At 31.4% G+C, this 13,372-nt stretch overlaps 1 protein-coding gene across 1 annotated transcript in view; it reads left to right on the top strand.

Moving 5' to 3' along the window:
* LOC129803743 (GDP-Man:Man(3)GlcNAc(2)-PP-Dol alpha-1,2-mannosyltransferase) overlaps positions 1 to 10,075 on the top strand; it is a 34,596-nt gene extending 24,521 nt beyond the window's left edge. Inside the window, exon 5 of the mRNA XM_055850512.1 lies at positions 9,283 to 10,075. Within this exon, the coding sequence (XP_055706487.1) occupies positions 9,283 to 9,382 (100 nt within the window). The 3' untranslated portion in view covers positions 9,383 to 10,075. The remainder of the gene's footprint in view (positions 1 to 9,282) is intronic.
* Positions 10,076 to 13,372: the final 3,297 nt, after the last annotated feature.

The following is a 13,372-nucleotide window of genomic DNA, read 5'->3' as shown; positions in this document are numbered from 1 at the left end:
TTTCCCACCTTTTAACTTTTTGTAATTTGCTATTTTTGACCTAAATTATAAATGATCAAAAAAGCAAAAAAAGGTTATTTCTTATTTTTTATCATCCCTTTTATATACATATATTTACCATTTGCTACTATAGAAATGTACAAACACACCATTTGCATCTATAATGACATAAAATGAAAATGTAACTGGTATACATTAAGTTGGTTGCACGTTTTGTCCATTTTGAATTACTTTTTTAAACGAGGCAACAAACTTTTGACAAATCAAATATGATCAACTTTTGGAAAACAACTACTTTTTTTATGAAATAAAATGACCTATTTTGTTTTTTGAAAAATATAAATAAGATCTACGGATTACAGGGAACTTATTTGAAAAAAGAAAATTTTGGAAATGAAATTTTTTCTATCATTTTTTTCACTTGTTTTCTCAAACATACATTAGGCAACAAACTATTGACACCTACTGTACCATAGAATTACTTCAAATCTCAGATGAACGATGCAACATTTCAGACGGGTTAGTGTTTCAAATTTTAAGCCCAATTTTTTTTTTTAGATGCAAATTGAAATTCTGCCAACAATTTTCCAAGGAGGATTGGTTGGAACCTTAAGAAGAGTTTTTCATCTTTGTTTTCCCTCAAGTAAATAAAGAAATTCTTTTTTAGGTAATAAATATATCAGGCACCTTGTTATAGAGAAAATTAATATCGTCCACTTTGTGTGAAATATGAGAACCCATGAGAACCTCTTTCATAGAAGTGATGTTTTTTTTTTGTTTTTATGTGAGCATTGTACAGCATCTGAAAATTTAAGAAAATTTAAGTTTGTAGGATTTTCGGAAACATAACAAACTTAATCATTGACGAAATATCTATTACTTAGACCGAAGGCGTAATGGGGTAAAATGGGCTAATTCGGAATCATGTCTATTTTGGAATTTTTAGATTTTCTCTTTGTTTCAAATGGTCAAAAGGAAAAATTGAACCACGAAGAAGTACAGGACTTTACATTCGAGAGTACTTCTTCGTTGTTTTTTTCTTTTTGCCATTTCATTTGTTAGAAATTCTAAAGATTTCAAAATAGACATGATTCCAAATTACCCCATCTTACCCTAAACCTGGAAAATTTCGCTCTAACTCTACAGAATAAATTAAGACAATCTTCAATTAAATATTTAATAATTTTATTTAAATATACTGTTACGGCGCAAAACGCCTCTAGAGAATAACACGAGAAGTAGATGCCATCAGGCAACACCAATCCACCATTTTGATACACCCGCCATCATTCTTTCACACTTTTTCGCAAGTCATCGAAGAGGAAGCCATTAGGATTGCATCATCCTAAAAAAGTCATTTTTTAAGTTAATTGAAGTCAAGTTTATAGTTTATTAGTTGAATTAAATTATTTTATTGAAAAGCCAGTGTTTGAGTAACGAAGGAAGGAATTCGGTCACTTCATTCCGGATAATCAGATATTCCTCCTCTCCACACAGGTACAATCATTTAGCTGAAGGCTCAGGGAGATCAGGGATTAGGGATATTCACATCTATTTGGTATCTCTATCACACGTACTTGATATCACAGTAGTGTGGGGATTCGAGATACAAGAGGATTATCATGCTCTTTGGTATCTTATCACAGGTTAGATTCACACTCATCCATATACTGTAAGAAAATTATTTGTGCTGTATCTTAGCTAAACAAGATTGCAAACAATCAGCTTTGTTCCAGTGTCCGAAGTTTCACTGAAAATGGACGATATTTCAAAGTGTTTAAAATATTGCTGCGTTGTCATATTTGGTTTTTATTGGGGATGTTACATTTATTTAGACATTTTACTGCAAATTTCTCTAATATACGCTTATACTCTAACGAGATAAGATGATGCAGGTGTTTTTTTTTTAATATCATTTAGCGAAATCCGGCTAATACGTTAAGTACTACTTAAGAAGCACTTAACAAGTACTTAATTTTAAGTAGTTGTATAACAGCTAACTACTTACCAAATCTATGTAACATCTTAACTTGTGTTACTCCGGAAGTTTATCCTGCTTCTTAATACACTAACGCTGTTTATTTTTTGGTGAGGAACTTTTGCAAAATATGGTATGAACATGAACATAATTGAATAGTCTGGAATAATTTTTCATGATTGAAGAAAAGCAAATGTGAATATTTATGAGTAAATATTGAGTTTAAATGTACATTGTGTGGAAAGATTTTCTATTTTATGCATAAACAGGGAAAACTACTAGACATAGTTCTTCTTTTCTTTTCTATCTTTTGTGCGGTTTTTCCTTGTTTCACCCTCACTTAATGATTCTCATTTGTGGTAGCTGTTTTTCATTTAATTTGTGCTACTCTTTTTGCTGCTACTTCACCTGCTTTGTCCGCCTAAATAATGGGTCTAACAGAAAATTGTGGTATTATTTTGTCGCACGATGACGGTGAATTTGTGGAGAATTCAATTAATACGTGGCGTTTTTTTTTATTCTTGTGTGAAGGCCTCAGACATTGAACATTTATTTGACGTGTGAGAAATATATATATATATATATATATATAACAAGAAAAAGCTTCTATATATATTTTCATATATAGTGTACCTTTGCAACTGCGAAGAATACCATCAAGTTTTTCCCTCACTAATGTTTGTGTCGTGTTTGGGTTTTAATAAATTCCCTAAATTACATTTAAATTGACGACTATGACTCTGTACTTTTTCACATTTCTCTTTCACTCTGTCTGTCCTTCTCTTTTTATCCCCGTGTGAGGATATATATTTTACCATCGATGGCCCATTAGTGTGAAATGGTGGCTTTTAAATTTTCCAACAAAGCCCTCAATGTGAGAGTTTTGTATGTACATATAGTCTTTTTGTTACCATTACGCTTTTTCCCAATGAAAAATTAACGAATCTCTGTCCCTATGTGAATGGTTATTAGGGAAAAAAACGGACAGCTAAGGAAAATTCGCAGAGTGTTCGAGAATCAGCAAGTTTTCTTTTGGCAGTATTTTTAAGTGCTGATTTTTTACCGATTTAAACTGTTTGAAAAGCATTTCGAAATTGAAAAATGAAGTAAATCAAATTAAAGTTTTATTATAACTCCAATTGCTGGTTCCGCTGGTTCATTGTCGATTTAAAGTTATCGACTGATTTAAACAAATTTTGTAAAAATACATTTTTCAAGGATTGTGTAGATAGTGAAGAAGTGTTTCTGTCGTTTAGTTTCGGAGCACGGTCATGAACGGTGAGACGGCGGCGGACGCATGGTAATGGGAAATAAGTAGAATTTGAATAAATATTATTATTCGTTCTTAATTATTGTCAGCCTATATCTGGATGATTTTCTTCATTCGGGTCCATTGGTTTGGTTGGGTCTTCATGTCTCGTTGTGCTTATCGGGGTACTGTATTCATCACAACTGTATCTTTGTTGAAGAAGTTCCAAGTTACAAGTTACAGTTGAAAATTATCTTACATCTTACCAAAAAGATGTTTAGAATTGACCTACTGATGAGTGTAAAATTGGACAAAGTAGTGACAATATAAAAATAGACTAACCAAGAACCATTGACGAATACACGATACAGTGTCGTACGCTTTGGAACCTTGAGTGTTTTAATTTTGGATTAAATCACCTCACTGACGCTCACCTGAGGACAATTTTGTTATAAAATAGCGGAATAAAACCTCATAGTCGGAACCAACCAGAAATTTATAAGCCAACTGTAGCAATTACTGTTCAGCTGGGGTGGTCACTGAGGGGTGTTGTAACTGTGGCTAATCTTACCTTATGTTACGATATCGCTATAGTTCCTGCTGCCGTTTATCTCTCCTTCTTGCGCTTTTTTTTCTTATAAAAGTTTTCCGATCTCACTGATTCTGTGCAATCAACGTGCTAGAGACTAATATAATATGTGATTCATAAAAGAAATGTATATTTAAACATTGTAAGTGGCTTATACGATCAGTGATTCAGGAGTTTTCTGCCGTTTTGCCTGATGAGATCGGTAGTGAAGTCGGTCGGCAGACGCAAGATGGGAGATTGAATAAATTGAATTGAGTTCCGCTAGATGGGGTTGTGTGTGCTCGACGAGTTATTCCGAAGGCGCAATCGAACCTAAGACAGCGGGAGACACATACATTGTTTCCTGGCAAATCTTTGTATTTCTTACACATTATTTTTCACTTTCAGGACCTCCTGTTCAAAAGCATAATTTATTATTAAATTGAAATTGAAATTATTATTTAATAACCAATTTTGACCAAATTAGTTGATTAATGTACCTCTTATAGTGATTACAGAAAAGGAAGTTACTATACGGTTCGAACACGTCATACTTCGAATGCTGCTTTTTTAACCCAAAACAAAAATTCTGAACATTTAATTATTGGGAGCAGATAGTGTGCTTTAAAATAAGAAATCATGTTCAATTGTCAAGATTTTTTTTTCTAAAGAATCCAAAAAATTGCGCTTTACGAAAGCTGGCGTGTTTGGAAGCTGACAACCTTTTCGTGACATGATTGGCTTAGGAACTTCAAAATTTAAAAGGTGTACTGAAAAAGATCCCTTGATGGGAAGGAAAAAAAACTTTAGGGAGATATAGGGCACCGTTGAATTGAGACACCTTTAAAATTGGGCTTTTTCCCTTATATTAAACGAAACTGGACCTTATTTTGATATAATTCAGCTAATAAACCAATTACGAAGCTCAATTACATAGCTCAATTTCAAAGCTGCCCTAATTCAAAGTTGCCCCATTTCCCCCTAATTCAAAGTCGGTTGATTAAATAAATATCGCGCTCTTAAGAGTTCGAGCAATAAAGGCAGTGTCGCCACCACAAAAAAAAACTATAACATAATGATGTGTTTTTCAATATTCTTCATCGCAATAATATTTGCAATATTCTAAGTGGTATAACTTAGCCGTGAAAATTTATTAATTTGATGTGTATACAGAAATAATTACATAACATGGAGGATTTTCATGGGACAAAAAGTAACTTTTACAAACTTCTATTATTGTAATGTGATGTGTTCACATTTATACTAATTGGGTAAATTATGCGAGAGATGAAATGATTATGTTTTTGTTTACACATTTTTTTGCGAACAATTCGTACAATACATATAATATTATATTATTAAATGGTGCTCTTCTATGTCGATTGCAAAACTCTTATTTTTTTTTGTTTGACAATAATTTTGTGGGAAATTCAGATAATTTTAATCTAAATTGTCCGTATATTATTGTATGACTGAAACGTTAAATACAAAATGAAATGTCTTTAACGCAATAAATAATATTCAACGGGGATGATAAAGCATGGTAAATGGAAGAGTTTTTAATAATAGAACATATTCATTCAACTGTGGTAAATGTGTCACATTAATAATTACTAACATTTTACTGAAAATTATTTAAATGTCTTTAAATCTTCACATGAATTAGTGCAATAATTAATTATTTTTGATGAAATTTAAAAAAAAAATGTTCTTGAATTACCATGTCGCTTTTGTGAAAAATCGGTATTCCGGGCTGACATATTGCTACTTATTAAGCACTTAATTAAATTCTTTTTAATACATATATTTTCACGTCATTTAAGCACAAAAACAAGGCCAACAAAAATAAATTCTGGTGGATATCAGGCCTTAATTAAGTAGAAGAAACTGGGGCAAATAGTAACAAATCAAAAGTTTCAAGATTCAGTATCTTCCAAGACAAAAAAAGATAGCGGCTTATTTTTTTTCCATAGAAAGCTTCCATAGACCTTCTTCAATGTCATAAGTTTCTTAGAATTCGAATAAGGAATTTAAAAAAATAAAAAAAAATATATTGAATATTTTAGCCCTATTAGCTGAGATTCTTTAAAATCTCAGCTTTTTTTGAAATATTTTTCTTATAGCAGATATGAGTTTATACCTATTTAAGGTAAAGTGCCTTAAAGTCGACCATTTCTTCAATTCGATCAGTATGGGAAAGTACTCTCCTTTCGAACGTTCATGCCTTCGAATAATGTGAAAGTCTTCCCTAATCTATATCCTAAAATCAAATCTCAAAGGCTGAATTTTCAAGATTTTTTATTGAAAATTTCAGAAAATATAGTTTAGGTGTTGTAGTTTTATTTGCTTAAAAACTTTAATAAAAATAAAAATTTAATATGTCTAAAAAATAGAGAAACATTGTCTTTTCTGGTCTTTTTGAACCCCGTCCGTATCCATTTAAATCAAGTAAGGGTCGAATTTTTTGGTAGTGAATACGTGACAAATTGGAGTTTAATTAATTTCCCTTTAAAAAGTCAAGGAGAAAATTGATTCTGTGGATTAATGTAAACTGATGTAGGGGAAAATGCCCATGTTTCGTATAATCATAAACTCCGTAATTTCCTATCTCTCTGAATAAATGTGACTCCATCACTATGGTAAATGTCCTAATTCAAAACCATTTCCAGACGCTTTAGCTTTGACAGAAGATTCAACACATTAAATTCATTTTTTTTTCTGAAGAAAATTACATAACTTTGCTCCTTAACTCATCTAGAATGTTACTGTTTAGTGAAAATTCTTTAAATATAATTTGAAAATTTTTTAAATAGAAGAAAAATACACCAGTACAAAATGCTTCTTTTGGAAACAAATTAATCTAAATAGAGAAAAGGGAAATTTTCTAATTGGAGACAAACTGTGTTAGTGAAACCGAGACGAAAGACTTCCAAGACCTTGTTGAGTTCTCTTGAGTGTAGGATTTGTTCTTATTCCTGGTCTTTTCTCCTTTCCCGTCTGAGATAATAAGAAAATATCTAAAAAAAATCATACTTCCGGTATTTCTAATTGAATTGTAGATTGTAGACACTTCAGAAAACCCCTTTTTGTTCACGAAATAGGTAATTATTTCATTTGAAAACTACCGTTAACAATAAAGATTGACACTTAATTTCACAAAATTTTGCCAGAAATATTACATAAATGTAAAAAACGAAGAAAGAAAAACACCCTATTGTGTTTTTTATTAGAAAACATGGTTGATTGATGAAAAATTCGATGATAAAAAGGTAGACTTTTAATTTTTCTGAGAAATTTATAAATTAAAATTTGTGAATATGAATGGATTTTTGCTTTACATGGAGCAAAATTAACTAAATAATGAAACTGAGGTATAGAAAATATATAAATAAAAATTTAATACTGTATTTATCATGGAAAAAATATGTTTCTATTTGGAGTAGCGAAAAGTTTCCATTTAGAACAGGTTTTGAATTAGCTTAATTTACATTACTGGACAATTTCTTCTGGTTTTAAAAGGTGCGATGAGTCACATTAATTAAGAAACTTAGGAAAAAAAATCAGTTATTATAAAGTTTGGGATTTACAACACTGAGAAAAAACGGCGGTGCGATTAACTTTTATCCTTATAACTTTAACACTTTTTAGGCGTAAAAATATATCACCATTTTTTAGTGTTAATTTTACACCTTTTTAAGGGTAAAAATAATATGAAAAAGGGTAACTTTAACCCCTAATACACCTCAAAAGCATAATATTTACACCGATTTCGCATCAATATACAGGGTAAAATTAACATTTATGGAGTGCTATTTTAACTTTTTCGGATTTCTCTCAGTGAATGTTGTTTTGCACAAGATAATTGTTAAAAAGTAATGAGCTATCTTTTAAAATTCATTGTACTCTATGAGATGATCCTTTCTGGAAACCTATCGATTCGAGTTGTACTGTCAATTCGATAGATGTCTAACTTCTAATGCCAATATTGAACTAAAATTAAGTGTAATATCGGCGTTTTACAAATAAAAATGGAAAAATAAATATTTCAAAACGAAAGTATATAATTTTTTGATTTTCAACATACCAACATAATAGCATACTAGTAAAGATATTGGCACTAAATATTAATGGCATTGAATAAATGAGCAGTAAAAAGTTAAAATTGATCAGTAACAAAAAAATTTGTGATATTATCGTCCAAATTTTGGCAAAGGGAAAATAAAGGGCTTTTCACTCTAAATGGAACAATTTTAAATGTTAAATATGTAAATTAGGCCCATTTTTGTAAAGATTTAAGTTTTTTACTGACCATAATTAGATATTTTACTGATCATTTTTAATATTTTACTGCCCATTTAGAATTTTTTACTGATCGTTTGTTTTTTGCCAATATTAATTATTATATGAAAAACTACAATACAAATTCGTAATTCAGTGCGACGCGGAATGAGAAATGCGGTATATATCATATAAGGACAATATTGCTCTTCTTTTAGAGTTGAGGGAGTTGAGGTATCAAAAACTTTCTCATCAAATTGTAACGAGAAATAACAATTGGAAGTTCGGTGGCTGGTTGGACAAGAAGAGATGATATTAGCAAGAGTTGTTCGTGAGAAAAGTTCCTTCTTTCACTTTTATGATTCACATCATTAGAGATGCACACACACTTATGCTGAAAGTGTAAAGAAGAAAAGGACACAATAGGATCCAAGAAGTTCTGGGATTGACAATCTCTCGCATGCGGGCGATTTTATCGACTTTAGAATTACATTTTGGTTTTGTTGTCAGTTTCATCCCCAAAATCAATTGTATATGCGTACTTTTTGCAAACTATGTCTTGGATTTTATATTAAGTCAGACTGTTGACAAACTTTGTTGATTTAAAGACCAATACTTTGAGTTTATGTTTTGGGATACATAATATCACGAGTTCAAACATTCAGTGAAGCTGGAATGCTGGACCATCCCCCTTTTTCGTATATATTTGTATTACATGGAGTAATTGCAAAAAAATATTTGCATTTTGTGGATGATGTTTTACCTAATAAATTTTTCAAAATGTTGCTTATTATTCATTTGGAATATAAAGGGGAATTGTAGGTGAATTATTTAAGGTTTATTTAATGGAAATTTAAATGACAATCAAATTGAAAACTTCCACTCGATATAAAAATAAAATTGGTGGATTTTTGGGGGAAATTGCTGTGCTTTTGGAGTTGTTGATGGCAGAAATTATTAGTTGCACATGTAGTCATTTAAATTTGATATTAGCTTATGAACATAAAAGAAATTGTAAAAAAATATTTTAACTACAGGGCTAGATTCTTTCGGTTGATTGTTCCTGAAGAAGAGTTTCTCTGATTTAACACCCCTGATGTCTCTTGGCGATTTTCACACTTTTCCCCATAGTTTCTATGTTGGATGGATCTTTTTTTTTTCTTAGATATATCCACTTTATTTAGTACTTTATTCATGTGTCTCTTACAGAGCATCAGTGGATCGTTTCTCCGAAGGGGAGTTTGAAAGTGCATTTTTACGAGTGATTGCACCCCTCATTGAGTTGGAGACTACATCGAAACATGAATGAGATGTAAATATATAGCAGCAGGACAAGGAGGAGGAGGGGGTGGGAAAAGTTATTAAAAAATGCGACAATTGAATCCTCATATGCTATTTCTCTTATATTTAAATTCTCATTCTTTTCTACCATTTTCCACATTTCCCCTTCCTCATTCTCCCTCTTTTATTTGCATCGTTGAGGAAAATCTTGCAATGCTTTCCACCCTTCCCCCTAAAAATCTATAAAAGATGTTTCTAAGGAGCATCCCAATGTGTGCAAAATTCAATTTTTCCCGGGGTATATGCAATAAAAATTGGAGTTCAATTGAAAATAACAATAAGAGGGCTGTCAGGGGAGGAAATGAAAAATTTGTGAGGGTTTTTTTTTGGGAAAGAAGAAAAAAAATATTGGGATGTAATTGGAAAATTGCGATTTCAATTTGCGATTGGATAATTGAAAGGCTAAAAATGCATGAGAGAAATGGCAAGAGGAATGGAAACTGAAAAGTCAAAGTGATTTTAAACCAAGGAAATAATACACGTATAGATAATCAATTGTTTACGGTTGCATGATTTGATAAATTACGCATGAATTTGTAATGGCATAAAGTAAATGGATGCAATATTATATTGCATTTTAGTAAGATTAATTTTAAGATATAAGTTTATAACGAATAAATAAATTCAAGGCACAATAAAATCTACAGAAATTACCCCATTACTTACTTCTTTTCAGTTTGAATTCCGTCGCTTATTTTTCATGGAAATTATTGGGGGATCAAGAAAAGAATTCGATTGTATATAGAGTGGCATGGGGCTGTGTTCCTGATACGGTAAGTTTGAATTTAAATATTTGTATTATTTTTTTTAATCTTTTTGGTACCATTCCCTAGTAGAATTTGAAAAATTCGAAGATCAGTAAGGTGGCTGAAGTACATTCAGTTCGAATTTCGAAGTTCTCGAATGTCAAAATGTGTAGGTCTTCACATTGTTGTGAAAAAATACAAAGCAACGACGCTTACTATTCCTATCTCATTATTAAATGCCTTGCTTTATGAGTTTTCCTAAAGTCCAACAACGATATTTTGTGCAAGGGTTCCATTTTACGTTTTAAATGGAGAGTGAAACTCCAGTTTACTGGTCTATTTTTGAAAAGCTTGGCTGATCATCGAGAATATGCAACTCGAAAAATTTGCCGGTATAAGATTAGCCCAAATTATCATATACACTGAGGATTTAGGATCAAGAATTAGCGTTTTCAGAGCAAATTTTTATTAAATGTGAACTGTTTGATTACTGAAAGACTTCTAAAGTGCAATATCAATGAATTTTTTATACAGATAAGAACACTGACCGCTGCGAGTATGTGTTGCTTATATGAAGTATAAGAGTAAATGAAAAATTCACCAATGCACGGCACTCATCCCCTAAAGAGCGCCATGCAGCATCCACTAGGCAGAGTATACGTTAAAGCGGATTCGCAACAATATTTTCTATATCCAATATATTAATCTTACAATTGGGAAAGATTCATAATTGTCAGATGGGTAATATAAAAATAATTCATAGGCTTTTTATCCCAATTGATTGATCATTGAAATATCTTTAAAGTAACAAATCCATATATATTCATCAACATTATTTTATCCGATATTCTAGTGAATTGACTTTTTATTGGTCTTTTGGCCAAAAGCACATCTTTGATAAAAATAGGCAGTATTGTTTGAAAAAAAAAGCCTACGGGTTTTATGACTTGAGGGCGAACAGGTAATTTTAAATTTTAATATTTGACTGAAATATTGGTAATTTAGGGTAGAGTCAGTACTTTTTCGCCAGTAAGCCCTTTTTCGCCACCTAAATTAAAATCACATTTTAAGAAAATTATGAGTTCGTGGAACTAGGAAATGAGTGTTATTTCGTAACCTGTAGCCAAATGAATCAGAAAACCATATCAGATGCTCCACCGACTAGATTATTTGCAAGTTAATTAAAGAAATTGTCGACAAGGTGAACAGTCACCAAAAAAATATGGAGTTCTTAATAAACTTGTCAACGCTCAGACAAATTGTCTTGCATTATTTTATGTTTTTCAGTACAGTATTCGATATTTTTTCACTGAAAATCAATCCATTATTAACTAAGCTTTGTTCTAGTATCATTTTTTAATAATGTTTTCCAAAAAAAAATAAAGAAATACGGATGTGGTGAAATAGGGCTTACTTTTTTTGGTTGTGTAAGTACTTTTCGCCACTCATTTTTCCAAGCATTTTACAAGTAGCGCACCTCGCGGAATTTAGTTGAAACAGGCGTAATTTTCAATTGATTTTTGTCGCAAATAAAAAATGTGCAAAAAATCATTCGAAATACTCTAATAATTGTCTAATATCGGTGTTAAATAAGAAAAGTACTGTGCCGTGTACTTTTGGGAGTTTTCGAAAGCTGCTGTTTCTTAAAAATCACTTGAAAAGAAGTGGCGAAAAAGTGCTTACAAAGTGGTGAAAAAGTGTTAACAAGGTGGCGAAAAGTACTGAAACATGCATTGTTGAAGGAAATGTACTTTTTCAACCAGATACTCAAAAGTTCCCGGAAAGTCTCCTGGTTCAATAGAGAGACAATGCTTCAAAGCACTTGTACACAAAATTTCATTTTATTTCGACAAAAAGTGTAAGAATTATAGGGGTGTCAAACCTTAAGGTGGCGAAAAGTACTTACTCTACCCTAATTAGCGGTTTTGAGTTATATGTTTTCAGGGAGTGTAAATCAGTAATATAATAAAATAATATCCATATGAAGAGTAACTCAATTACCAGCAGAATAAAAAAATAATTATTTTCAGAGCACTACTGATTTAATTTATACTGGCTTTGATATACAAAAATATATTGTTGATCAATAAATTAATAGAGATACCGATCTTTTTTTTTTTAATTATTACGTTTTTTTTATGAAATGTGGATCATATGGTATGGAATAGATATATTTAAATTATTTTCATAAATTTAAACATTTGTCTGTTCATATTAATCTTATCAAATAATAATTTTAATGAATAAGAGGATTCGCGTTACATAATTTTGCTTGAAAATGACCCAGAGGTGTGACCCTAGTATCACTTGTTATGATTTATGTACTTTAATTACTTAATACTTAGAGATTGATCAAATTATAGATTAAAAATACACTTGATCCACAAAAATTTGTTTAAATTGACTTACAGTACAACATAAATTTTCACATTAAAATAATGCAATGTGATTCTCATTTTTAGTTGACATTAACTCTTTTTTTATGGAATATTTTCTGTTCTCTTTGCATAATGAGAACAATCTTAATTAATAATTGATAAAACGTCTAGAAATTATGCTCTTCAGACTTTTCTGTGTCAATTAACGATTATAACTTCAGTCCTTTAAACTTGCCGAAGGATCATTGAAGAGATCCAGAGGATGGTGCGGTAGTGAGAAATACCAAGAACAAAGTGGGATGGTTATGTAATTTAAATGAAAGTGGAAAGAATTTTGGAACTGAATGAGGTATAGGAGGGTTTAATGTCATACGACGACAAGAAACCAAGAAAAAAAAGGGCTTTAATGCGGGGTTTGATTGTGAACCTTACTACCTTAGTGGTGTCCTTTCCGTCGAGAGTAATAATAATAATAACCGAAGAGGAGATGGATAAAAATGATGGGGAATAGGAAAGAAAATTGTTTTTAATACAAATACCGACATAATTCAGAAGTGAAATTCTCAAGTGAGAACGATGAGGGTGGCTTGTGATAAAATCAAATTCAGAAAGTCATTTATTTGAATTGCGCTCTCATCCACAATTGAGAAGACTACGGGGAGGGTCGAAAAAGAAAGAAAACAGATAAGATTGGGATTTTGGGGGGGGGATGGGGTTCAAGGGAAAGGTAAAAAGTGAAATTCACATTGTCTCATGGAATTCTGGTTTGTAGATTTTGAATGGAATTGAGTACCGAGTGGGTGGAAAATCGGTTTGGAAAATGGGATGCGGGAT

Source organism: Phlebotomus papatasi, chromosome 2 (genome assembly GCF_024763615.1).
Source record: "Phlebotomus papatasi isolate M1 chromosome 2, Ppap_2.1, whole genome shotgun sequence".
Classification (NCBI taxonomy): Eukaryota; Metazoa; Arthropoda; class Insecta; order Diptera; family Psychodidae; genus Phlebotomus; species Phlebotomus papatasi.
This window is presented reverse-complemented; position numbering and strand designations above follow the sequence as displayed.